Raw genomic sequence first — 27,593 nt, 5'->3', positions numbered from 1 at the left:
GTGAACACGTTGGGGGATTATGTTTCAGATGTTCGATATCTAGACACTATAGAGTTTTCATAATATAAAAGTTTGGAAGCAATTGCCGATGAATATTTTTTTTTAAGAAATACAAGGCGTGACCTTCAACAAATAATGTTTACAATGTTTTCAATCTCACAATAGCTAAGCCATGACATCTCAACTGCTCAACTATGACATCACAGCCTATGACACAGTGCTACGAAAAGACAGAGACAAAGTGAAAAATCAAAGAAAATGTAATAAACAGAAAATTCAATATTTTGTAGTCGGCTATGGAATTTACTGAACACAATTGGGACAGGATATTTTGGATACTTTCACACGTGCGAAGCACGAATGAAAATATATTAAAATAATCTTGTCTCACGTGTATTCAACCACAAAACTTTAAATAACCTCGACTATTTATTGGCCATTGATAATTATCTTTAGGAAATAAAAAGGAATTAGCTACAAACATTAATGAAATACACTTCTACAAATTAAAACATTCTACCTTATAACGTCTCTTGGAATGTACTATAAAGTTGTTCTTTGTATATGTTCCGAAACTAAAATCTTGAGGCGAATGCTCTTGAACTATACAAAAACCAGGCCCACTTGAACTTCCCACAGGAATTCCCCTTCTACAAGAAGATTTTCGATTTCATTCATACCAAATATTAATGCAAAAGAATGTTTTAATCAGAGAGTTCTACATATTCTGAAGTATCTAATGCCTTCTTTCAAATTAGTAAGAAAAATTTATCTCAAGCACAACTTTTAGTATGTCATTCCTACATGCAGATGTAGGTATGTAAAAACATGAATTTTATAACTCAAAATTGAATTCAAACTCAATAAAATTCAGTTAGACATGATCACTTTACCTAAGCATTCGGCATCTTTGTTCCTCTAGACGAGGCGCAGCTTCTTCTACATTAGTCACAGATGGAGCACTCCAAAGCCTTTCAGCAGCCGCAGACGCGATAGGCCTTGACAATTACAAGCTAATCTTTACTTGAAATATCATCCGCTTTTCTATGTAATTTTTCTTTTATGCAAGTATTTATAATATGTATTAAGTTCTTCTTGTTCAATATTTTATGTGTATTTAATGGGTTTTTTTTTTTTTTTTGTAAAACTTCAGGCAATTATACCTGGTATTCTTATTTCGTCCACTCAAAGACACATATATAAAGAGAACCAAATCAAGTTTGTACAATTATAGATAGCTTGATTTCTACTGGACTGATAGACATACCACAATTTGACTAAAACATCTTCATTAGTGATGTGTTCGCTCCATATGCAGACTTCACCGTAAAACCTTAGACAAATTTCCTTTAAATTCTGCTCAAGGGAAAAAGAGAAAACAATCTTTTTGAAAGTTCCTTCCATGTTTCACACATGAATATGGATAGGAATTAATATTATCCAAGTACTTGATTAATGAATATAATGTTTCTGGTAATGTTTCCTTTTTGGTAAACTTCTACCTTTTTTACAATTTCACAATTAAATACTGTAATTTATCTGCTTAATAAAACTAATTTTTTAAAGATCAACGTTAAAAATCAAAGCCTTATAATTATTATTCAAACTTAATGAGTTCGTTATCTTTTACAACATGTTTTATGACTGTGCATGTGTAATCACCACACAACAATTGTTTAGACTTTTAATAAATAAACAGTTAATAAGTTCAAAAAGCCAACCAAAGTAAATTGAAATTGTTTTAGAATTTTAAAAGTAAAACAACTAATAAGTTAAAAAAAAGCCAACCAAAGAAAAAAAAGATAAACAGAAAATCCAGTGTTATTTTTAGTTGATTGTGGAATTCATTTCTTTGCTGGGACAATATAAATTTATCTTCGGTCGCGAAATCTTTTTTAAAAATTCTTTCCCACTAGTGAACCAATCGCATAACATTGAATATTATCTTTTATCCCATGTTTACCCTTTTATCACGTGGATATCACTCACTGGAAATTTTTTTGCTGGGTTTTGCGTGAGTGATGAAGTAAAATGAAGTGGATTCCTATATAAAATGTGTAAAATATTGATAGTGATGTATAAAACATGGGATAAAAAGAATCTCCCATAATTTGTAGTTAGATATGATTTTTATCCAACTCGTTGTGTGTTTTTTAACCCTCGACAAGGCTCGGGGATTAAAAAAAACACAACTCGTGGGATAAAAATCATATCCAACTACAAATCATGGGCGATCTTTTATTTATGATTCATATAGAAATATAGATTAAATAGACAAGAAACCACAGTACATACGCTGTGACACTGGGTCACATGTGTAAAATTTCTGCCATTGTATGCCTGGAATTACTTGATCCAGATACCAACAGGATGAATAAATAACAGAGAAGCCATCAGCCGTAATGCTGGATACGCTGTCTTGTCCACCATACCACAACTGAACAACTGTATTCTCTGAAATCTGTCATAAGAAAGAGACACAAGTTTTATTTCATGAAAGATATACACATTTTATTTACATTTATTTGTGATTCGTGAGATTGCCCGATTCTAAAGACACAGGATACTCAAAAATTCTATTATATCAGACATTTGTAAAATATAAATTTTGGTTTACTTATTTGTTTTCTTTTAAAGTCATGATTTCTTATTCTACAGTATTTAAATTCCGTATGTAATTTGCGTAGAAAGTGTGAGAAAAGATACAGCATTCTAAACACCATAACACTGACAGGGGGTCAAAAGGTTATATTATGCGTTTTATTTTGACGTCACAAACGTTGAAAGCCATGGAAGCTCAACGTCATAAGCGAAATTCCATTGAACAGAAGCTGTTGCAATGGCTCTTCAACTAATTGTAACTTACGCCGTGGAAGTGCAACGTCATTAGCGAAATTCAAAATTAATCCTCACATTAAACACTGTGTAGAAACGGACTAGAGTAAAGTGCGTTACCCTAGTCCAAGATGGGGATAGGCAAATGCGCTTTGATTATTTTGCACTTGGTTTACGCATTATACAGGCTTAAATTATGAAATGGGTGGTTTTATTCTATGATTTTATTCTATTATTTTATGAACAGAAGTACGTAACTTTTGCAAAAAAATTGCATGATCTGCGATGATTAAAGCCAAATTACGGGTAGAAAAATTGAACCAGATTAGGGTAACAGAAAGAGCTAGGTTCACTTTATGCATAAAATGGCCCTGTCCTTATATCAATTAATTGACTATCATCCTCCATCCCATTTCATATATCAAAATAAAGTAGAGAAATTTACAGGATACGGGAAAAATGGCGCATTTTATGACGTCATAATGCATTGACTAGAGAGAAAATTACGTCATGTTCAATTGATACACGGTCACCAGGGGTCCAAGTTATAAATACTGCATTTTCAACCAAAACTGAGCAGTTTCGATTTTTCAGAAATTCTCAGGGCCAAAAAAGGCCCTAAGTGGCTCTTGCTCTCAACGACTAGGGTAAATATTTTGTGACCTCTTTGAGTGATTAGGGTAAAGCATGTGTAAAATGTAAAATTTTGCTTGTTTCAGGGTTTAAAAATGCTATTTTGCTGACCCAAAACTATGTAATTGAAAAATTCTCAGCGCGTTGACAATTTCTAGAAGAGCCCAATGGTTAATTTTGTTCAGATCAGTTTATGTTTCTGTTAATAAAAAAAAGTCTTGAAAACAGTGTTCTGTTGATTTAGATTACGGCAATAAACTTTTCAAACATCTACAGATCAATTAAAATATCATCAATGAAATGTGAAAATGTGAACGAACAGAAATCATGCTCAAAATCTAATTCAAACATTACAAATTATGAGCAGAGCAAACATGGACCTCTGAGAAGTGAAAACGGAGGTGGGATAAGGTGTCAGGGAGGAGTGAGAATACCCTGTCGACCTGTAAATCTTGCCGTGTATTCTTTTCATTATTAGGTAAATGGGAAAAAGGCGTAATAATTCTTATGAAAGATGATCGATTGCTTGTATGTTGTTTTACGGTCCCATTCCAAAATTTTTCACTTATATAGAGACCACAGCATATATCGGTGAAGGCTTCAAATTTAGACCTTTACTCGGCACTCAGGGCTATTGAGCAGTGAGGGTTCTTTATCGTGCCAACGCCTACCTTGACACGGGGCCTCGGTTTTTAATGTCTCATCCGAAGGACCCGCAACTTTCACTTCAAAGTGCCGAGGGCTTGGCGAAGAAACAGTTGTTACCTATTTTTTATCGACTTAGGTCAGTCGAAGCCGTGGTTCGAACACACGACCTTCCGATTACGGAGCATGCGCTCTACCGACTGAGCTACCATGACGGTCTCGTATGAAAGACGTCAGTCAACATTGGACTTATCGATAGATTATATTTGCAAACCAGGTCATTGTATCAACCACAGAATTTGCGAAATGTTGACTTTAAACGAGATGGTTGATATCCTTGTGTCATCAACTTATGTGTATACCCTCTCTCGATTACTTTTTTGGTATTTAGATTTGCATATTATACAGAAAATGTTATTTTACTAGCACTTACTCGCTTAACCTTACATTGAGAAAAACGGACAAACTAAACTTTGCTGTACCTATTGAGAAAACGTTGGCAAAGATTTGTCCAAGAGTACGTACGATAAATGCAGATTAACCTGGGCTTAGATCCAAAAAACTTGTGTAAGTTTTTTCATATAAAACTTGCAGCTAAGTACTTAAAATATTCTTAACTAAGAAAAAAATTGGTATTCAAGCATTCAATAAATTATTCTTAGAAAAGCATAACACTTAAGTTCAATCTCCTTAGCAAACGCACAGAAATTCTTTCCGAACAAAAAGTGCGCTCTTTGTGTTGGAGGTATTGACATTACATTATATTTGTCAAAATCATTTTGTAAATAAATATTGATAGAGCTATGTCGTCATCATTGCACATTGTAAATACATTTCTATGTTTCTTTTTGTTTATTGATTTTTGAAATTGATCAATGTTCGATATCTTCAAAGTTACATTATTATACTTTAAAACAAAAATCCGACACTTGTTTCCATATTTACGATCAAGTTTAGAAAAGAAGTCTCTTGTTGTGACCTTCAATTTAACATATAGATATATTGATGATGTTTTGTCAATTAACAATTTTCATTTTTATTCAAACATTGATTCGATATATCTCCCATTAAATTCAATAAAAGATACTACAGATTCTGACACATTATATATTTGGATGTTTTACTCAAGAAAGATATTGATGGTAAACTGTAACAACTAAGCTTAAAAGTTTATGATAAACGTGACAACCTCAAATGTTCTATTATCAACATCTCTTATTTGTGAAGCAATATATCATTTTCACTTGCAATAAGGGCTTATGTTGTCAGTGGATTCGAAGAGCAAGAACATGTTTTTTACGAGCAATTTCTAAAACTACTGACGAATAAGTTGATGATAAGGGTATCAACAATTTCGTTTAAAGCCAACATTTTGCAAATTTTATGGTCAATGCAATGATCTTGTTAGCAAATACATTATGTTATTAGCTCGAATGTTGACTGATGTCTGTCATATGAACAGTGAGTTCAGTAATTTCTTTCTGAATTGTGGACACATTTTCCGTTTATCTGATTAAAACAAAGGATACGTGGCGGAGGTGACCGATCGATAGATGATGCCTACTCCCTATGGCACCTGATCTCACCTCTGATGTTTTCAGAGGTCCTTGTTTGCTCTGCTCACAATCTGTATTGTTTAATTGGACTTTAAGCATGATAACTGTTTGTTATTTTCGCATTTCAATTGATAAAAGTTTATTTCAATTACCCGCAATGCGGATTTAACTCTGTTACTGTCGAGTATCAACAAATGCAAATCAGACATAGGTTGTTGACTCATTTTCGATAATTTGGCCCAAAGTGAGGATTAAATGATTGAAAATAGATTCAGATTTATACAGGAAAACAATACTTAAAGTTAAATCAAATAAAGTAATCACATCATTTATAAATGTATACAATTGTATTTATTTAACAATAAAAAAATATTTAGATGAAACGAAATATATAATGTTTATAATAAGAGTAACATTTTGTATGAAAATTGTGGTTATTAAAAAAATTCAATCGGAATGATCTCTTTGTGAAAGAAACAGTTCTTGAAGATTTTCGAGAAAGCCCTTTCCAAGTATATAAATTGTATAAAGCAGTTAAAATATCGAAATCGTGCACAATCAGATTGTAGAATAAATAACTTTACCCTAGTTTCGAAAAAAAACTTTACCCTAATCGTAAATAAATAGTTCAGAAACTTTACCCTAATCAGCAGCAAAACTTTGACGTGCATTTTCTTTTTAATTACGGTAAAGTTCAATACAATCTCCAAGCGAGCATGTAAAACCGAAGCTGCCCGACAGATTGGTGCAAAATAAAGTAAAACTTTATTACGCTAGAAATCACCAATATTTGTACAAGAAAATGTGAAGCGTTTTTGCCTATTGCCATCGTGGACTAGGGTAACGCACTTTACCCTAGTCTGTTTCTACATAGTAATTAAACAGAAGCTGTTGCAATTGCTCTTCCATTAATTGTAACTTAACCAAAGGATAATACAGGAATTTTGAGATCTTACTCACATTTGCATTCAAGGCAAGGAGTTAAAAATGTAAATATAAATTAAATCATTATGTTTTGAAAGATAGTAGTCTCATAACTGCAACGGTGTGTGCAAATGAATTGAGTAACGCGTTAACGCGTTTCAAAACACAATGATTTAATGCTAAATTGAAGAATTTATAGAAACATACTAGAAGCATCAGATGAAGTATGACTTTTTTCCTGCTGAGTTTTTTAGGAAGTCGATCATAAATATGCATCAAATTCATCAAGTTCCAGAAAATTGACAAGGATTTTATGGGGAATTTCATGTTTTTCTCTTCATATTTTGCATTGAATTTCAATAAAGATATGAAAGTATAGATTTGAGAGAAATGCAAGAATAAAGTTATTTTGAAAAGAAAAATATCTGTCTCAAACCTCTCTTAAATTTCTTTTGTACGAAATCATTATACTTGAAGTGTAAGGCAAAATGCATTCTTTCTACAAATGAAACACAACAAAAATGTAAAGATATATATTGCTTACACTGAGTTTTTTCGTGTAGGCTTCTTCCCATACAATAAACCGGACATCATTGTTTTTCTGTTTAGCTGTATCTTTAATATCTGCTATCAACCTTAATGAAAAAATGTCGAGTAGAAATAAACCACAAAGATGTTTCATATTCTAACAGGCTTTCTATCGAAATATCTAAACATTTAGTCATGCATGAAATTAATGGGCAATATCCGAATCGATAATATTTTTTATGTATTGATAAAGGTTATAATAAATTTATCTATATACTTTTTTATCAAACGAAAGAAAGGACAGCGTTGGCAATTCAAGCATGAGAAAATGGATTTTAAAAAATGATGATTTATGATATTTAACCTTTGACTTGATTACCTCCTTATATCGTAAGTCAATTACTCTAATCTAGGTAACAGTTAAAATACACGTATTTTAACTTTAAAAAAATAGTAGATTTCCTTGAAGAAAAAAACTATCTTCCCTGTCGCTAAATCAGTAAATAATATTTGAAATCGAACTCTTCACTCGTTATTTTGTACTTGCCTTTTTGTGAAATAATCCAGTATTCTTATCATATCTTGATTGTTTCCGTTGAACATCTTCCCTACGTGATTTTCTTTGGAGAATCTCGCCATTTCTTTTGCAAAGCTTACTACTTCAGTATTTGAATTCCTACGCGTTTATGTAATTCGACAAAAATAGAACATCTTACAGAAAAGTTTCATAAATGTTTGATGTATTTAAAAATAATGTTAGTAAAGAAACTTCATTAAATTACCAGCACTCAAAAGGCACTTCATCACCACCAACATGAACGAACTGGTCCTGAAATAAACCTAGAACTTCTTTATAGAATTCTCGCAGGAACAAATATGTACTGTTCCGTGCTGGGTTCATCGGTCCCATCAAAGCTGGTACAGGTTGTCCTTGATGGTAACACTGAGTAAGTAATTCTGGCTTACTGAAACTCCAGGAGAGGGTATGTGCTAAACGAACAATAAAATACATGTTTTTTAGAAAGGAACATAAAGGTTAAATACATCAGTCCCATCGCATATTATGATTTTAAAGAATGGTGACAGGAGACCTTAAATACAAATTAGTCAACAAATGCAGACGAATACAAATGAATGGTTAGACAGATCTATAAAAGGTTGGATCTGCTAGTGGTATTAACATTTTATGAGCGATAGAAAAAAAAACTTTATACCTGGTGTGTCAAACTCGGGAATAACCCGTATTCCTCTCAGTCTCCCAAACTCTATGATCTCTCTCACGTCATCATGTGTGTAGACCAGCGAGGGATGGAAAGCTCCCTGTAATTGACACCAGAAACAAAAAGACAACGGTCGATATTCAAGCTTATTACTCTCTTTTTATAACTTACATACAATTCAAAGCTGCCCAGTCAAATTACTTTAAAATAAGCATTCAAGTTCATTCATTTTATGTATCTTTTTTTTATTAATACGCATGTACCTTTACACTCAGTTCTGGGAAAACTTTGCTTTGGAAAGGAAAGGACTGATCATCCGAGAGATGCCAGTGCATGACGTTCATTTTGTTCATCTCCATTCCTCGCTGTTAATTCAATCAAATCTCTTGATTATCAAAGCCGATTTTTGAAATCTATCTAAATCAAATCATATCTTTATCAGACAAAATATGAAAAATACCATAATCTGGAAGAGCGTTTCTTTACTCATAAAATGTCTGGCAGTATCAACCATGATGCCTCTGTGTGGAAATCGGGGAAAATCTTCGATTTCTGTATCTTTCAGTATGACCTTTTTCAAAGTTAAGTAATTGAAAATTATAAAACTTGAAAAAGTTAATTCTTTTATTTCATAACATAATATCACTTGTTTAATTTCAAAGGGAGAGCTGCATCCCTCAAACAAGTAAATATCATTATAAAACAATGAAGAAAAATTATTTTAAACAGAATGTACATATATTCACCCTTATGCTGTCAAGAAAATATCAAGGATGTGTCAGTGGGGCATCAAAAGAGGATATACAAGATTAATAATGATTAAAACTAGGATTAAAACGAAAATAAACCTTATTATGACTGCAGACAGTGATATGACTGAGTGTTTCCAGTCCCCTTAGAGCGCCCCAGACATCTCCTGCAACTATTGAGATTCCGTGTTCGTTGACTGTAAGCTTATCTGTTGGAAAGAAAAGGATAACTAATATGTTGACAAGTACCTTAAACTGAGTTTGGATCCATCCATCGACAGAACTTTGAACTATGGAATTAGATTGTAGATTGTGCCATAAACACCACTGGTTATCACAATTTAAATGTTCATCTTTACACAAAAAACTATAGTTTAATTCCATTTTTTGCAATTGGCCTCGTGTTTTGTTTGTTTTTTTTTTTAAATCTTGCAGTTTGGTTACTGATTACATTTTTTATACATTAAAAATCTTAACAAAGAGAGACAGATATATAGCTGGTTCTAGTTAATGTTGTAACAAAGCCTCTTTCTTTTCTCCTCAAAAAAATATATTAACAGCAGTGAAGGAGACACTAAAGGGGTATTGTACAACAACATATTTGAGAAGTGGTGTAAATCAGATGGGGACACTTAAAAACACCAATGCACATTTAGAAAATTTGAAAACAAAAATTTTACCAAAATCAATAGTATCAAAAGGCAAAACCTTCAACACTTTATACAATCATTCCCCACGATAAATTAAAAATCACACCTTGACATCATAGACAACTGCTTCTTCAATAAAAATAGAACACGTAAATTTGCATATCTTGTAACTGGTCATCTGCAGACTTGTTTTGTTAAAAACATTCTAATTCTACACACCAGTACTCCGAAGTTGATTTTAAAAAGATGCTTGAGTTTCTCATTGACAAAAATCTATGTGGTTTTGGGAGGTCTTCCAAAAAACTGTTGGAATTCCCAAGGGTACTAATTTCCTTTGTTACTAGCAGCTCTATTTTTGTATTCATATGAAGCAGAATTTATTCAAAAACCTCTTCATGAAAAGAGGAAGTCTCTTGCTTTGGCATTCAATCGAATTTAAATCAATTAACAATATTCATTTCCATTCCTTACCGTCGCGGTAGCTCTGTCGGTAGAGCGCTCGCTCCGTGATCGGAAGGTTGTGAGTTCGAATCTCGGCCGCGACTGACCTAAGTCGATAAAGAATAGGTGTAAGTGTTCCTTCGCCAAGCGCTCGGCAATATGAAGTGAAAGTTGCGGATCCTTCGGATGAGACCTTAAAAACCATGGTCCCGTGTCACGGCAGGCGTTGGCACGATAAAGAACCCTCACTGCTCAATGGCCCTGAGTGCCGAGTAAAGGTCTAAATTTGAAGCCCTTCACCGGTATATGGTGACGTCTCCATATGAATGAAAAATTCTCGAATGGGACGTAAAACAACATACAATCAATCATCTCCATCCCTACATTGTTTTGTTATATCCTATTGAACTCGAAATAAAATACAACATATAGTCTTACAAATCCTTTGCGTATTTGGATATTTTACTAGAAAAGCACATTGATGGCAAACTGACAACTAAACTTTATTATAAACATGATGACTTCAACTTCAGCTTCTCTAACGTATGTAGCAATATATCATTATCACCTGCGTATAAACTTTATGTCTCCCCATTGATTCGATAAGCAAGAATATTTCTAAAACGAAACTAGGCAGAATATTGGCAAATTAGTTAATGATACAAAGCTATCAACAATCTCGTTTAAAGTCAACATTTCGTATATTCTATGGTCGATATCATGCCTTGTTTGCAAATACAATCTGTCCTAAGGTCGAATGGTCACTCAAGGTTTTCGTTCAAATTGTTAGTATATTATTTTCACTGAATTGTCTACCAATTTTTGGTTTACCCGATCATGACGGCGAGGGTGGTAGATCGGCAGGGAATGCTTACTCCTCCATGGCACCTAATCCCGCCTCTGTTTTCAGTTGTTCATGTTAGCTCTGCACATTATTTATATTGCTTTTAAAGACTTTGGAGAATGATCACTACCCGTTATCTTCACATTTCATTTTGATCAAGTTATAAATTGTCAATTTGTCAGGTTGGATTTAAGATATGTGAATCATGTAATACTAGTATACAAATTTTGACTTACTCTTCGGAAAGGACAAGTGCACTTAAGCAATGCTTAATGGGCCCTTTTTCAGTGCCGTTTTACTTGAGAAGATATTATCAAATTGTTCTTTTTCGGTAATAGTTAAACACAAGTGGATATTACTATTTAAAATCACGTTAAAACATCACCTAAATCAGCATGGATTTGAAACAAATGAAGATTTTTAAATGCCTATAGATACCCAAAATCCGGAAAAGTCGTACCGAACCTATTTTGAGTTTCGTTTATTTAAATCAAGGGGAGGAGACATTTAAATACGACACTTGAACAATCTGATGGTGGATCACTGACAGGCGCGTTTTCCGAAAGATAATCTTGCGCTATTTTACCTGAGAAAAAAAATCGGATGAAGTTGTATAGATGCCTGTAGCCATAGTGATCAAACTAAGAAATTTGCACGCTTGCATTTGAAATAATACAGTAAGTATCAACATTAGTTTCTTTAAATTTTAAAATGAAAAAAGTGTATTTAGATGGCTTTCATTACGGGTACCATGCATTGTCTGGCATGAAGGTTAAAAATGTTTGACGCTTTTATGGATGATGACATTTTAACGACAGTAAACTCTCCTAACCCTCCCGTGTTCACAAAACCAAATACATACAAACTTCTCTATGCGGTGTCGCATAATATTTGGTCCGCCTCGTTTAAAGGTCCGGGGGGACCTAATATGATAACATATAAGGTCCGGCCTGCCTCTATAATAAAAGGTCCGCCTTCGGTTTAATATGCAGATTTTTCTCCTTTATTGATTCGAAATTAATTTGCTTTATTAATCTTTTTACATTATTTAAGGTATAGTTGTTATAAAAGTGTCCCTCCCAGCAAAATGGAGTTCCAGGGACGTACATGTATGTACATTGTATATATACTAAAAGGATTAAGTCTTGCGATATCTCGCTAGTTGCTGGATTTCGTTAGCCAATTTTAATTAATTATATTTCTAATACTATGATATATCTCAGTACAAAACCTCAAATTATCTATCAAAAAATTATTCAAAATTTGATGTTAGCACTGATTAACTGTTAGCTCCTTATCGTAGTACATACCTCCCAGGTAGTGCACAAAACAAAAAATATGCAAAGATCCGTTGATCGAGTTACCTTATATGAAAATCATGTACGACATGTGTCTTTTATAGTTTGAGTGATATCAATATTATCATTGCAAAATAAATATATTATTATTGATAAAAAAAAATACATATATATAATACGCATACCTTCACTGGCACAATGTTCAGTATATGGTGTTCGTAAGTCCAACAATGATCATTTCATTACAGTCTATTTCCTAACAACGTTCGACTTCCACTTCCCAAAAAGAATTTTCATATCTTTCGAAATATATTTCATTATATCATCAATAATAATTATGCATAATTCTTACGATTCATATTTGTACCTAACTATAAAATCATTGGAGGGTCACTTTGACAGAGACTTGTGTTAAGGTGTACTAGCCTGTCCCGTTGTTGTTAAAACTACATGTCTGTGCTTTGAGGGGTAGGCCTATTGTCTCACCTGATGAAACTTGAAGTCGCATATCCCCCGTGTTATCCCCCGTGTTTTTATAACCATCGTTTCTTGTCCAGTTAAAGACTAACGATTATTTCATTCTACTTGATATTACCCCAGGGTTAACACTGGTTAAGGAAGATGTGCATTAATTGGCAAAATCAAACCAAAGTCAATCGAGTTGAACATTTTAAGCAATAAAACACCCCTCCCCAAAAAAAGGAAAACATTATAAATGGTGTTGTTGTATTTTTGGTGGGTGGGGTATAGCAAAATTATGCTGATACATGTGAAATAGTTTAAAAAGTACTGATGTTGTAGACTTTCCTACCGCATTAATATTTTTTCCCGGAAAAACGAGCTTGGGTTTAAAGACCCCTCCCCTTCTGGAAAATGAGCCTAGCATAGGATTTTATTTCCGGAATTTTTTTAAAAATATTGTTTATTTCATTCCCTACATTTTGTAGTTTTCATTTCTGACGTTTTAAAATTTTCATCTCTGACATTTATCATCATAAAGTACTTTTTCGGCAATGACAACAAAATTGAAATTTCCCTTATAAAAAAATTAAAGAATAAATCAAGAATAATTCATTGATTTCCAAATAATAAGTTCTGCTTATATTTAAAAGAATCTTATGACGATTTTATCCTCGGACACATGTAAGTGTAAGTTGTGAATTTTTTTTCATCTTTTCAAATCAAGATAATCAGACTGAATTTGAGATCAGAAAGGTTTAGATAGAATTTATGACATACAGAAACTATGTTTGACGGAATAAAGTAATCAAAGTTGAGGAGATTCTGTCTTTCGGTGCTTTCAAACACATATAATTCAGTGGGCATTAAAATTTGGTGATCAAAAATTGCATGTTTTATTATTGAAATTATTGCGTTTTATTTCTAAACTTTGTATTTTTACTAAACTTAGTGTTGATTGTATTGTAAAATGAAAACTAAAAATGTCGGAAATGCAATGCAAAATTTCGGAAATGACATGCAGCGAGCTTGGAAGAAACAACCCCGGCTTTATTATCCACCATAGGAAATACTCAGTACGCTTCAGTACAGAATTTTCTCCTTTTCCACCTTCTTACTAGGGAGAATCTTATCCACCCATACTATTTACAGAGGGGTTTTACAGAGCAACTTGACATGTATTTCCCCCTAAAATAAAAAGGAAAGTGTCTGTTGAGATCGTGACTGATATAAAAATTCATAAAACACCACCAAGTCGTGTTCTTTTGTTAATATTTTTTATATTTATTTTGATTTTGGTTTAAATTAGATTTTCTACGACTTTAAGAGGCTATTTCTTTTTTATTTATGTGTGTGTGATGGGGGTGGTGGGTGGGGGGGGGGGGTGGGGGTGGGGGGGTTATAGTTCTCTTGTTGCACGTCATCAACATTACTAATTAAATAATAATGTATATCCTTGCTCCCTTCAGACAGATGTTTATGGTTGCATATAGATATACAATACAGTAGACACATCTCCTGCAAACGTACATAGAGTGGATAATTAATTGACATTAAAGTTTTGTCTTTTTGTCAGCATATTAAATGAAAAAAAGTACACTACTACATGTAGTATATATGCAATTCTTATGCACAATTAGGCCATTCCAAGAGTTTTCTAAGTTAATTTAGCGTCCATCCTAAAATTAAAAACTTAATTATCTTTTTACCCTGGAAAAACACACGAACCAACAAAGAAAAAAAAACAATAGGAACTTACAGCATTTCCATAATTTTTGCTTTGTAAGTGAGATACATGTATGTGGGAAAAAAGAAAAACAGAGGGCGGACCTTTTATTATACTGCGTTTTAAGGTCCGCCCTGCCATTTTAACGAGTTTTTTTTTTAAGCTACGATAACTTTTAATAAACTCTGTTCAAAATATTCGCCTTGTAATAGTAAGATATCTGAAATACAGAGGGCGGACCTTTTATTATACTGCGTTTTAAGATCCGCCCTATCTCTAGTTTGTATGCTACGAAAGTAAACCCTGTTCAAAATTTTCGCCTTGTAATAGTAAGATATCTGAAATATAGAGGGCGGACCTTTTATTATATTGCGTTTTAAGGTCCACCCTGTCTCTGTCCCTAATTTTTATGCTACGAAAATAAACCCTATTCAAAATTTTCGCTATGTAATAGTAAGATATCTGAAATATAGAGGGCGGACCTTTTATTATATTGCGTTTTAAGGTCCGCCCTGCCATTCTGACTATTTTTTATGTTACGGAAATAAACCTTGTCCAAAATGTTTTCTTTCTAACAGTAAGACATCTGAATTATAGATGGCGGACCTTTAAATATATTGCGTTTTAAGGTCCGCCCTGCCTCTTTCTCTAGTTTTTATGCTACGGAAATAAACCCTGTTCAAAATGTTCGCCTTGTAATAGTAAGATATCTGAAATATAGAGGGCGGACCTTTTATTATACTGCGTTTTAAGGTCCGCCCTGTCTCTTTCTCTAGTTTGTATGCTACGAAAATAAACCCTGTTCAAAATGTTCGCCTTGTAATAGTAAGATATCTGAAATATAGAGGGCGGACCTTTTATTATATTGCGTTTTAAGGTCCGCCCTGTCTCTTTCTCTAATTTTTATGCTACGAAAATAAACCCTGTTCAAAATGTTCGCCTTGTAATAGTAAGATATCTGAAATACAGAGGGCGGACCTTTTATTATACTGCGTTTTAAGGTCCGCCCTATCTGTAGTTTGTATGCTACGAAAGTAAACCCTGTTCAAAATTTTCGCCTTGTAATAGTAAGATATCTGAAATATAGAGGGCGGACCTTTTATTATATTGCGTTTTAAGGTCCGCCCTGCCATTCTGACTATTTTTTATGTTACGGAAATAAACCTTGTCCAAAATGTTTTCTTTCTAACAGTAAGACATCTGAATTATAGAAGGCGGACCTTTAAATATACTGCGTTTTAAGGTCCGCCCTGCCTCTTTCTCTAGTTTTTATGCTACGGAAATAAACCCTGTTCAAAATTTTCGCCTTGTAATAGTAAGATATCTGAAATATAGAGGGCGGACCTTTTATTATACTGCGTTTTAAGGTCCGCCCTGTCTCTTTCTCTAGTTTGTATGCTACGAAAATAAACCCTGTTCAAAATTTTCGCCTTGTAATAGTAAGATATCTGAAATATAGAGGGCGGACCTTTTATTATATTGCGTTTTAAGGTCCGCCCTGTCTCTTTCTCTAATTTTTATGCTACGAAAATAAACCCTGTTCAAAATGTTCGCCTTGTAATAGTAAGATATCTGAAATATAGAGGGGCGGACCTTTTATTATATTGCGTTTTAAGGTCCGCCCTGTCTCTTTCTCTAATTTTTATGCTACGAAAATAAACCCTGTTCAAAATGTTCGCCTTGTAATAGTAAGATATCTGAAATATAGAGGGCGGACCTTTTATTATACTGCGTTTTAAGGTCCGCCCTATCTCTAGTTTGTATGCTACGAAAATAAACCCTGTTCAAAATTTTCGCCTTGTAATAGTAAGATATCTGAAATATAGAGGGCGGACCTTTTATTATACTGCGTTTTAAGGTCCGCCCTATCTCTAGTTTGTATGCTACGAAAATAAACCCTGTTCAAAATTTTCGCCTTGTAATAGTAAGATATCTGAAATATAGAGGGCGGACCTTTTATTATATTGCGTTTTAAGGTCCACCTTGTCTCTGTCCCTAATTTTTATGCTACGAAAATAAACCCTATTCAAAATTTTCGCTATGTAATAGTAAGATATCTGAAATATAGAGGGCGGACCTTTTATTATATTGCGTTTTAAGGTCCGCCCTGCCATTCTGACTATTTTTTATGTTACGGAAATAAACCTTGTCCAAAATGTTTTCTTTCTAACAGTAAGACATCTGAATTATAGATGGCGGACCTTTAAATATACTGCGTTTTAAGGTCCGCCCTGCCTCTTTCTCTAGTTTTTATGCTACGGAAATAAACCCTGTTCAAAATTTTCGCCTTGTAATAGTAAGATATCTGAAATATAGAGGGCGGACCTTTTATTATACTGCGTTTTAAGGTCCGCCCTGTCTCTTTCTCTAGTTTGTATGCTACGAAAATAAACCCTGTTCAAAATGTTCGCCTTGTAATAGTAAGATATCTGAAATATAGAGGGCGGACCTTTTATTATACTGCGTTTTAAGGTCCGCCCTATCTCTAGTTTGTATGCTACGAAAATAAACCCTGTTCAAAATGTTCGCCTTGTAATAGTAAGATATCTGAAATATAGAGGGGCGGACCTTTTATTATATTGCGTTTTAAGGTCCGCCCTGCCTCTTTCTCTAGTTTTTATGCTACGAAAATAAACCCTGTTCAAAATTTTCGCCTTGTAATAGTAAGATATCTGAAATATAGAGGGCGGACCTTTTATTATACTGCGTTTTAAGGTCCGCCCTGTCTCTTTCTCTAGTTTTTATGCTACGAAAATAAACCCTGTTCAAAATGTTCGCCTTGTAATAGTAAGATATCTGAAATATAGAGGGCGGACCTTTTATTATATTGCGTTTTAAGGTCCGCCCTGTCTCTTTCTCTAATTTTTATGCTACGAAAATAAACCCTGTTCAAAATGTTCGCCTTGTAATAGTAAGATATCTGAAATATAGAGGGCGGACCTTTTATTATACTGCGTTTTAAGGTCCGCCCTATCTCTAGTTTGTATGCTACGAAAATAAACCCTGTTCAAAATGTTCGCCTTGTAATAGTAAGATATCTGAAATATAGAGGGGCGGACCTTTTATTATATTGCGTTTTAAGGTCCGCCCTGTCTCTTTCTCTAATTTTTATGCTACGAAAATAAACCCTGTTCAAAATGTTCGCCTTGTAATAGTAAGATATCTGAAATATAGAGGGCGGACCTTTTATTATACTGCGTTTTAAGGTCCGCCCTATCTCTAGTTTGTATGCTACGAAAATAAACCCTGTTCAAAATTTTCGCCTTGTAATAGTAAGATATCTGAAATATAGAGGGCGGACCTTTTATTATACTGCGTTTTAAGGTCCGCCCTATCTCTAGTTTGTATGCTACGAAAATAAACCCTGTTCAAAATTTTCGCCTTGTAATAGTAAGATATCTGAAATATAGAGGGCGGACCTTTTATTATATTGCGTTTTAAGGTCCGCCCTGTCTCTGTCCCTAATTTTTATGCTACGAAAATAAACCCTATTCAAAATTTTCGCCTTGTAATAGTACGATATCTGAAAAACAGAGGGCAGACCTTTTATTATACTGCGTTTTAAGGTCCGCCCTGCCATTCTGACTATTTTTTATGTTACGGAAATAAACCTTGTCCAAAATGTTTTCTTTCTAACAGTAAGACATCTGAATTATAGAAGGCGGACCTTTAAATATACTGCGTTTTAAGGTCCGCCCTGCCGTTTTGACTAGTTTTTATGTTACGGAAATAAAACCTTGTCCAAAATGTTTGCTTTCTAACAGTAAGACGTCTAAATTATAGAGGGCGGACCTTTAAATATACTGCGTTTTAAGGTCAGCCCTGCTTCTTTCTCTAGTTTTTATGCTACGAAAATAAACCCTGTTCAAAATTTTCGCCTTGTAATAGTAAGATATCTGAAAAACAGAGGGCGGACCTTTTATTATACTGCGTTTTAAGGTCCGCCCTGTCATTTTGACTAGTTTTTATGTTACGGAAATATACCCTGTCCAAAATGTTTGCTTTCTAATGGTAAAATATCTGAAAAACAGAGGGCGGACCTTTTATTATACTGCGTTTTAAGGTCCGCCCTGCCTCTTTCTCTAGTTTTTATGCTATGAAAATAAACCTGTTCAAAGTTATCGCCTAGTAATAGTACGATATCTGAAATACAGAAGGCGGGGCTTTTATTATACTGCGTTTTAAGGTCCGCCCTGCCCCTTTCTCTATTTTTCATGCTACAGAAAAAAAACCTGTCTATAATTTTCTCTTTGTAATAGATAGATCTAAACGGGGGATTAAGGTTTTACATAGGAATATCTAGGAAAAAAAATTCAAAAATCTTCTTCTTAAGAACAACGTCATGATTAGTCATATTAATATGGAAGCATCATCAGTTAGTGTAGATGTACGTTTGTTCAAATCATGACCCCCGGGGTAGGGTGGGGTCACAATGGGGGATCAAAGTTTTACATAGGATATATATATATCGAAAAATTTTCTCCACAAGAACAGTGAAGCCATCTTTAGTCAGATTGATATGGAAACATCCTCAGGTATTGTAGATTCAAATTTGTTTAAACCATGATAACAGGTCATATAAAATTAATTTTCCGCCGGAATATGGCTGAAATATAGCCGACTCGGCGTTAAACCCTAATCAATCAATCAATCAAACCATGACCCCCTAGGGGTAGGATGGGCCACAATGCACTATCAGGGATTAGCATGTGAATGTATAGGAAAAAAATTCTAAAACCTTTTTTTCAGGAACAACAAAGCCATGTTTAGTCACATTGATATAGAAGTATATTGAGGTAGTGTAAATTCAAGTTTGTTTAAATCATGACCCCGAGGGGTAGGGTGGGGCTAGCGCTATATCTATAAAAATCATGACACCTGGGGTAGGGTGGGGTCACAATAGTGATTAATGTTTTACATTGGAAGATATGTTAGAATAAATTTGCTGATGAAAAACAGCAGGGCCTTATTGACTCAGGTGAGCGTTGTGGCCCATGGGCCTCTTATTTTATGTCAAGGTCTTGGAAAATCGTAGGACGATTCTTTTATAAAAGGCAGTGACGAATCTGAATGTATAATGGTAGTACAATGTATATTTATCTAGAATATATTCACCACATACAATCAAAAGATACGTTCAGATTTATTATCCATGTATATCACAAAAATGTTATGTTAGAATGATCATTAGTTGTACTGTATCCGTATCTATAGACTTTGATTCATATAGCATGAAAAAGAGGGAGTATTTGTTTCTGTACTCACACAATGAATTGGGAAAATAATCACCTTAAAAATAAGAAAGGGGTTCATCAACACTACGTACATAATGTATGTGGTAAATGCCTTGTGTAACAAGTAAAAAGAAATCTGTAATACACCAGGTGGTGTTTATTTTCTACGTACTTGATACGCAAGGAGCAGATGGAAATTTAAAGAAGGTGTTATTGCCACCCCTCCCCCTCTTCCTCACCTGAGATGCAATGTATTACCGGAAATTTCTCCAGCCACTACCGAAATTATTCATATTACATGCGCAGATCTGGGGGGGGGGAGTCGGGGGACCCCCCCCCATCTGGAATTTGCAGAGTTATTAAAAGTATATACTGAAGTAATGACTTTGGGCCCCCTTAGAAAACGTGGACCCTACCATCACCACCACGAAATAGGTGTTTTTCACGTTTTGGAAATGGAAATGGAATTGGATTTTACGTTTTTTTTTTCTTCCTTGACAAGAAATTTTTGGGTTAGAAATTTTTTTGACTGGGATGCCCCCCCCCCCGGAAAAATTCTTGATCCGCGCCTGTATAATCATTATTCAAAATTGTTAGGTTATATCCGAAACAACATATGTGCAATGTATAGCATTTATGAAAATCGAACTTCAAATATTCTGTCATGACTACATGAGACCGATTGTATTATTTCCTCCATGGTTACCACGGAGAATGACTAAGGACTTCGAAAAGGATAATTTAAGGAGATTGGCAAAGTTCCCAGCTTTCGCAAAGAATTTTTCAAAAACTCTTGAGCAGGTGTAGTGGTACTAAACAATACACTTTATTGGTTTTCACCGCGTAGAAAATTCTACACGGGAGATCACTCTCAATCAAGCTCCAGACAGCACAGTATTACTCCATATCATTATTCGTAGGGAAAGAAGTCCCGGAGAGTATGGAGTATGACTCTCAGTCATACTCCATACAGTGTCAATATTTAATTCTCCGGGACTACTTGGTATGGAGTTGTAGCGTAACGTAATACTGAGCTGTCTGCAGCTTTGACTCTCATGATGGAAAACCCCATGAATTACCTTTTCTCTCCGGATAACCGTGAGTTGCCACTTTCCATAAATGAATAAAATAAATAATCATAAATAATCAGCGTTTTATAAAAGAAATATATTTTTGATTTAAAATTAGACTGAAACGCTTCTAGTCGATATCACGAAAATGTACATATCATGTAGCTTGAAATGGGAAATATGACGCACGCTTGACAACGTCCCCAGAAACAATCAGTCAGTATATTTCTGGGTGCATTTGGGGGGGGGGGGGGGTTATAGCACAAATTAATGTAGAAAATAGAAATTCCTTGATACGCAAAAAAAAAAGGAAGAGGATCAACTGATGTTCCCTCCCCCTTCCCCCGTTCATACAGACGTGAGATACATAAATGACTTGTATATAGAACTGGACATTCAACTTTGCCCAAAATGCTTCATGTTGGTAAAAAAAGAAAATATTTTACAATAATGATTTCAAATTTTAATCGGTCATGCAATACAGCATGCTGGATTATCCCACAGTCTGTCTATTATAGTCACAGTAAAATGTGTAATTTCTTTTTCTTTCTTTTTCTTTTGGCAAAAAAAAAAAAAAAAAAAAAAATACAAAAAAATACAAAAATGAAATATTATTTCATATGTAGTTCATTATGACGAGGAAGAGTGATATTTTTATAAGAAAGAATTAAATCCAAACCATGATTATACTTTAAATCTGATGTATATGTTTTCAATATTGAATTACAGGTTTTAAGCTTGAACATTACATGTATTTTGTTTCTGCAGTAAATACAGATCGAATACAACATTAGGCTATATATCACCCTATCCACAAATAAAGGGCAAAATATTATTATAAACTGAAAACAAGTTAATTGTAAAAACTAAAGGGAAACATATACATACTTTTATTTTTTATCGGTCTTAGTATTAAACTCTACACTTGGAATAAGAAATTTCTTTAAATATTGTAATAAAAATAGACTATATATAATTAAATAATTATATCACATTTTTGATGTGTACGCATGAATATCATAATAGTATTATAATTTGTTCTTCAGCATAATGTATTAAAATAGAGAATTCATATCTATTGATTTAAAGCAAACACATGACCATTACATTGTCATTGCTCTCTGCCGCGGGCTCTACCTGCGGGTACCTGTCAGGTATACGAATACTTCACACCCCCATTGTTTTATTGCCTATACACACCGGCAGATTTCACACCTTTAATCGTCCTAATTTACACAAAGCAAATGCTGGGGGAAAACAAACACAAGCCCAATAAATGCGACATTTTTTTTTAAATCATTGCCCTAAACGGTATTGCTAAAAGCACACTAAACATGGAGTACCCCGGTAGCAATTCCTGCCCTAAGAGATATGTTGTACAAAAAAATAAACACAACAGCTAGGGTAAATCCTTAATCTTTCTTCATATGATGTAAACAAACTCTCTTTAATTTTATGTGTTTAAGTCAAGATTAAAACATTTTGCACCACCCGGACCTTTAAACTTAGGTGGACCTTTTCTTATACGGGCCGGACCTTTTCTTATAAAAGGCGGACCTTATATGTTATCGTATTAGGTCCCCCCGGACCTTTAAACGAGGCGGACCAAATATTATGCGACAGCGGCACAACTTCGACATAATGATACAAAACGTGGCTATCTTTTACAGTGAGCACCTTTGAGGAATATTTACCTGAGTAGAACTCACGTGACTACCGGTATTTTAAATAATTTATTCCACGGGTGGGTTCAACAAAGGTCATACAGGTAAACAGCTCTTGCTTGCTATAGGAAAAACATTGAACTTTTCATACATTTTTAATATTTTAAGTACAAGCCTAATCTAGAACAAATTTCCTACTTTCACACAAGTTTTATAAATGTATAATGCGTTTTTTGTCATTCGCACAAGTTTGTACAACGTTAGGCTGACAGTAAACAAAAGCTTTGAAATGAATGACCGTCCTCGATTTACTATAGAAAATCATGAATGTCGGCTGACCCCTACCACATTGTATGGCTTTGCTCTTTGTATAGTCATGAATTTCACCGATAAAATTTGTTGAATCTTATGGTTTAGATATCAATTAATGATCTGAGATGAAAAATTATGCTTAATTTGATTCTTCATTTTTTCACATTTTACCGGGGCCCATAAGTGCACTCGTTCTTTGGATAAGTGATTTTAAACAAATGACAGACAACTCCGACAAAACTTCATTAAAAAAAATCAATATTTGATCTCAAAAGACATTTTATGGGTTCATAATAAATCTTCTAATTTAGCAGATGGAGTAAAGTTTGGTGCTCTTCCCGTTATTTTCAGAATATATAAATTATTGTATAGATACGCATTATTACAGATTACAGATTACAGAAAATTGTCTCAAAGCAGAAGAACTCAAAAAAGGTAATGGAAAATTGTTTTTCTACGGCCAATCAATAAGTTCACAAAATCCAAACAAACTGGAAGTTCAATCGTATTTACATTTTTCCATTTCCTAAAAGCCTCGTCCTTTTTTTTTTTTTTTTTTTTTTTTTGCCTCAATTAAAAATAAGTGCCCACAAATGACAGATAGAGGTTGGAAGATATTGTAATCCAAGGGATGAAAGATATTGTATTAACTGTCATAATCTTTTTGAAGATGAACATTTTTTTTTATTTGTATGTCCTCTTTATAACCAACTGCTAAGTAAATATTGTTCACTTTTTGACAATACCTGTATATCTTATTAAATTCTCAATCCAGCAGATGTTAAATCAACAAGAAATATTTTTAACTTCATGATCATACATGTTGCATTTAACATAAGAAAAACTATGTGACTTTATTTGTAATTTAATGTATGTATGACTTGCGCCACATGTGGTTTTGTCAATAAATAAATAGTGAACGTTTTCTTGAAAAAAAAAAATAAAAAGTAAAAAGTAAAATGGAGAGTAATTTTTTTTTCAATTAAGTGATTATTCTCTTTTTAATAAAACAGTTTTTATTTTAATATATCGGGTTTCCAACGTTTCGGCATGAGCATCACTGAAAAGACAAAATTTGTCGAAATGCGCATCTGGTGCATCAAAATTGGTACCGTATATGATTTACATTGTTTAAATAATAGTAAAAAAAATAATAAACAGAATCGTGTATCTTTATGATCATAGCGATAGCAGACAAACATTGAACAGTCATTTGAAAGAAAACATTAACAGGCAAAGAGTCAGAAGAAAGATATTGCAATACAACACACAATCCAAGATTTAATTGTGACAGACAGACCAAAAAAAAAAAAAAAAAAAAAAAAAAAAAAACAGAAGGGAGATGTGGTCCTATCATAAACATAAGTCATAAATATTTAAAATATGTGTGAAATTTAAGAGATCGGTTGTAAGCTGCAAATATTTAATTCTTTTCTAATCCATACTAGTATTCAAAACATTCAAAAGATTGAAATCACTTTGAAAATAAAACAATTATTAATAATTAAATTCTGGAGATCGTTTATGTTTTAGGCGATGGAAACAATTTTTCAACGTCTGAGGCTTTGCAAAACGGTATATATTCAAAATCTACAGAACTGTACTAAAATGCCAAACGGTGATAATTTTTATCTTGTGAACTTCCGTGTTTTTAAGTAAGACATTTTATTACATTATATTGATATTTTCTGACGTATTTTTAAGTAAAACATGTTATTACATTATATTTTTTGGAGGTCCGTGTTTGCTCTGTTCCCGATTTGTATTGTTTTAATGGACTTTGATGTTGAATACTGTTCGTTATCTCCATATATTTCATTGATATTTTCTGACTTGGTAATATTCCGTGTCTCCAGTTACTCGTAGTTAATTCATGAGCTGAAGTTTCATGATCGATACTGTGATATACAGTAACGTGAATGTATGAAATGAAGTCGTTTAACTACTAGTAATTTGACTTGAAATATTTATATTCTACAGAATAGCTATAATAGATCCAATGTTTTGATAATTAATGTCAGAAATAGACAATCTTTGTTCTAAGAGGGTTTTTTTCATTCTGAAAAGCAATACAGGTTTATTATTATTGATAGAAATGGATCGATTCCAGTTGAACTGAAATGTGATACTACATCTTAAATCCAAATTTACATACAATATATATTTCTTATTAGCCTCTGTTTATCTGAATGGAATACGCATATACCATCCAATTGCCTTGAATGGGATTGAAATTCATTTAATCGAGTATATAGATATAAAAAGTCTGTAAAAATTGCATATATTTTATATAAAAGAACAAAACATATGAAAAAACAGTCGATTTGTATGACCACGGTTTCAGCATATACCGTTCTTCCCTGAATGATTGATAATATATAATATATACTTTTAGCAACTATTTGATACAAAATTTAGCTTGTATTTTAACCAAAAACAAAAAAGAAAAACAAACAATCAAACAAACCAGTAAAAAAATGGAATTTATTGTCCCTAATTCTTTCAACCCCTGTTAAAACAAAAATGATAAAAGATGCTTCTTTAAAATACATTATACTCACATGATTCATCTGCAGAAAGAGAGGGTAAGTAGGTACACTGCTTTATATCAAACACAAATGAGGTTATCATCTTCAAACTGAATGAATTCTCTGTAGAACGAAGCAATTTCTTTCTTAGATCCCTGTCAAATATATTTCGTAGGTTATTTCGGAATCTATCATTTGTACATGTAAATATATACTTCTTATAACGACTGATGGCTTCATGCAATGTGTTACAGCTTGATGAAGGTATCTTGATATCGAGTTTCCCCTTCTGTAGCCGATAAAGTTTATTGGAGTCGGAGAAATATCTCTGTGGCTTTGGCCAAGGAAATCCAGCTTTAGGTATAGGAGCCCTTCGAAGTTTAAACCCCAGTGTATTTCCACGAAAGTTCAATTTGTAATCTTTTCCGTCCCACCCAACTGGAACTTCCGGAAGTGAGAATGGATTCTCAAAATTCTCATCGAAGTTAATTATGTCTGATTAAAATAAAACAATTAGCATATTGTCAGTTTTACTCTGCTGTAAATCTGAGTGTTTGTGGGATGTACAGAAATTAAATAAGATGATGAAATACTATCATCCCATAGAATAAAATAAGTTACGTTGATAATTAAATATTTAGTTTATGTATGACATCGACTGCTGAGTGTTTTTGTGACGCTAAACTGTATGCCCTGTTCATAGGAGTATTAAAGTAAAACATAATGCACATTTGTATAAGCAGGGCATTACAATCCAATTGTAATGCATAAAGGAAGAGAATTTTTATCGAAGTGTGAATCAGGATTTTATATTATCCTTAAGTAAAAGACCCACATTGACATTGGAAATATGCGTTCTGTATTATACTACAGCTTACCATTTGAAAACTCTTTAAGCTTATGAGTAGAATCGTCAGCTTTTATTTCCCTGGCACTCCTTATTCCAAAGACAGAAGGAAAACATAAGACTACAAGTACTGCATTCATAGCCCTGAAGATAAAGAAATAGGAAGTATTATAAAAACAACAAAGGTAATCAGAGATTACAGAGCTTACCTCAACGAATGTTATCTTTAAATAAGGCAAAGTCCCACACTAAACTAAAAACGAAGTAGTGTGCATCCCTGATGCAACATTAATCAATTTAAGTCTGATGGGACTTGCAGTTATAGGAAATGGACTTGTTCTAACTTTAAACTACTCATTATCCAGAAAATTAAGTCATATCCAGCATCTATAGGGAGTTTGAGAGTGTTCATGCCTTGATGCATCATCCATGAAGGTCTGGTCTAGGTAGGTCTTAAAGTTGCTTTTCTGGAAAATGTAGGTCAAATACAGCATCTGATGCAACTCTGGTAGAGTTCATCCCTTGATGCATCATCCATGCAAGTTTGGTTCAGATAGCCCTTCTAATATCTTGGTAATGCATGGCCGTAGGAACCGGGGGGGGGGGGCACGGGGGGGGGGGGCGTGCCCGCCCCCCCAATAATTTTGCCGATATATAAATGACTATAGAAAATTTAGCTACTACTAGCTTGTGCCCCCTCAATAAAAACGTATGCTGATCTTTTTTTTTTTTTTTTTTTTTTTTTTTTTGCTTCTCAAGTAATTTTTGGTAGTTGATGGTGCCCCTGACTGAAAATGTATGGCTGTGCCCCCCCCCCCCCCCCAAACTGAAATTGCTTCCTACGGGCCTGTAATGAACCTGCTCCAAAAACTTTAGCCTGGTCACTCAACCGGAAAATTGTAGATCAGATTCAGCTTCCGAAGCAAGCCTGGTAATCCAAGCAAGTAAATATAGGGCTTATAGTTACTTGGGAATGAGACTTGCTCCAAAAACTTTAACCTACTCAAAAACATTAATCTGGTTATTCTATAGCTGAAATAGGAGCATCAGAAACTTTACTGGTACAATGAAATATACTTCAAGCATCGTCCATGCATCTCTGATTAACATAGGGCAAAGAAGTACTTGAAAAGAAATCTGCTCCAAAACCTGGGACATCGACAAAGACGTGGACGCCTACGTCGACGCCGAGGGTATTGCAAAGCCGCCCCCCCCTCCCTGAACTTCGTTGAAGTTTGATAATAAAAATTACAGTAAAATAATGTCACTGGGACCTTGAATTTTACTTCTTTATGACCGAGATTTATTATATCCGTATAACGTAGTGAAAAGGAGTCTGGGGAATCATTAAAAATCATAAGAACCCAGTTTTTTCTTATAACTGATTTTTTTTATAATGAGTTTTCCTGTAAATATGAATATTCATGCTT

General features: G+C 33.8%; 1 protein-coding gene across 1 annotated transcript in view; it reads right to left on the bottom strand.

Moving 5' to 3' along the window:
• The window catches only part of LOC133205088 (beta-hexosaminidase subunit beta-like), a 31,073-nt gene extending 4,770 nt beyond the window's left edge, over positions 1 to 26,303 (bottom strand). The window contains exons 1-13 of the mRNA XM_061340828.1: positions 26,195 to 26,303; positions 25,350 to 25,811; positions 9,190 to 9,299; positions 8,802 to 8,912; positions 8,605 to 8,706; positions 8,336 to 8,441; positions 7,904 to 8,111; positions 7,669 to 7,797; positions 7,138 to 7,228; positions 2,296 to 2,461; positions 1,268 to 1,409; positions 894 to 998; positions 521 to 650 (exon numbers count right to left, since the gene is read on the bottom strand). Coding sequence (XP_061196812.1) covers positions 521 to 650; positions 894 to 998; positions 1,268 to 1,409; positions 2,296 to 2,461; positions 7,138 to 7,228; positions 7,669 to 7,797; positions 7,904 to 8,111; positions 8,336 to 8,441; positions 8,605 to 8,706; positions 8,802 to 8,912; positions 9,190 to 9,299; positions 25,350 to 25,811; positions 26,195 to 26,303 — 1,971 coding nt within the window. The remainder of the gene's footprint in view (positions 1 to 520; positions 651 to 893; positions 999 to 1,267; positions 1,410 to 2,295; positions 2,462 to 7,137; positions 7,229 to 7,668; positions 7,798 to 7,903; positions 8,112 to 8,335; positions 8,442 to 8,604; positions 8,707 to 8,801; positions 8,913 to 9,189; positions 9,300 to 25,349; positions 25,812 to 26,194) is intronic.
• Positions 26,304 to 27,593: the final 1,290 nt, after the last annotated feature.

Source organism: Saccostrea echinata, unplaced genomic scaffold, assembly GCF_033153115.1.
Source record: "Saccostrea echinata isolate AGI-Se365-2 ecotype Australia unplaced genomic scaffold, CSIRO_AGI_Sech_v1 ptg000054l, whole genome shotgun sequence".
Lineage (NCBI taxonomy): Eukaryota > Metazoa > Mollusca > Bivalvia > Ostreida > Ostreidae > Saccostrea > Saccostrea echinata.
The sequence above is the reverse complement of the archived record's forward strand: the minus strand, read 5'-3'. Positions and strand labels throughout refer to the sequence as shown.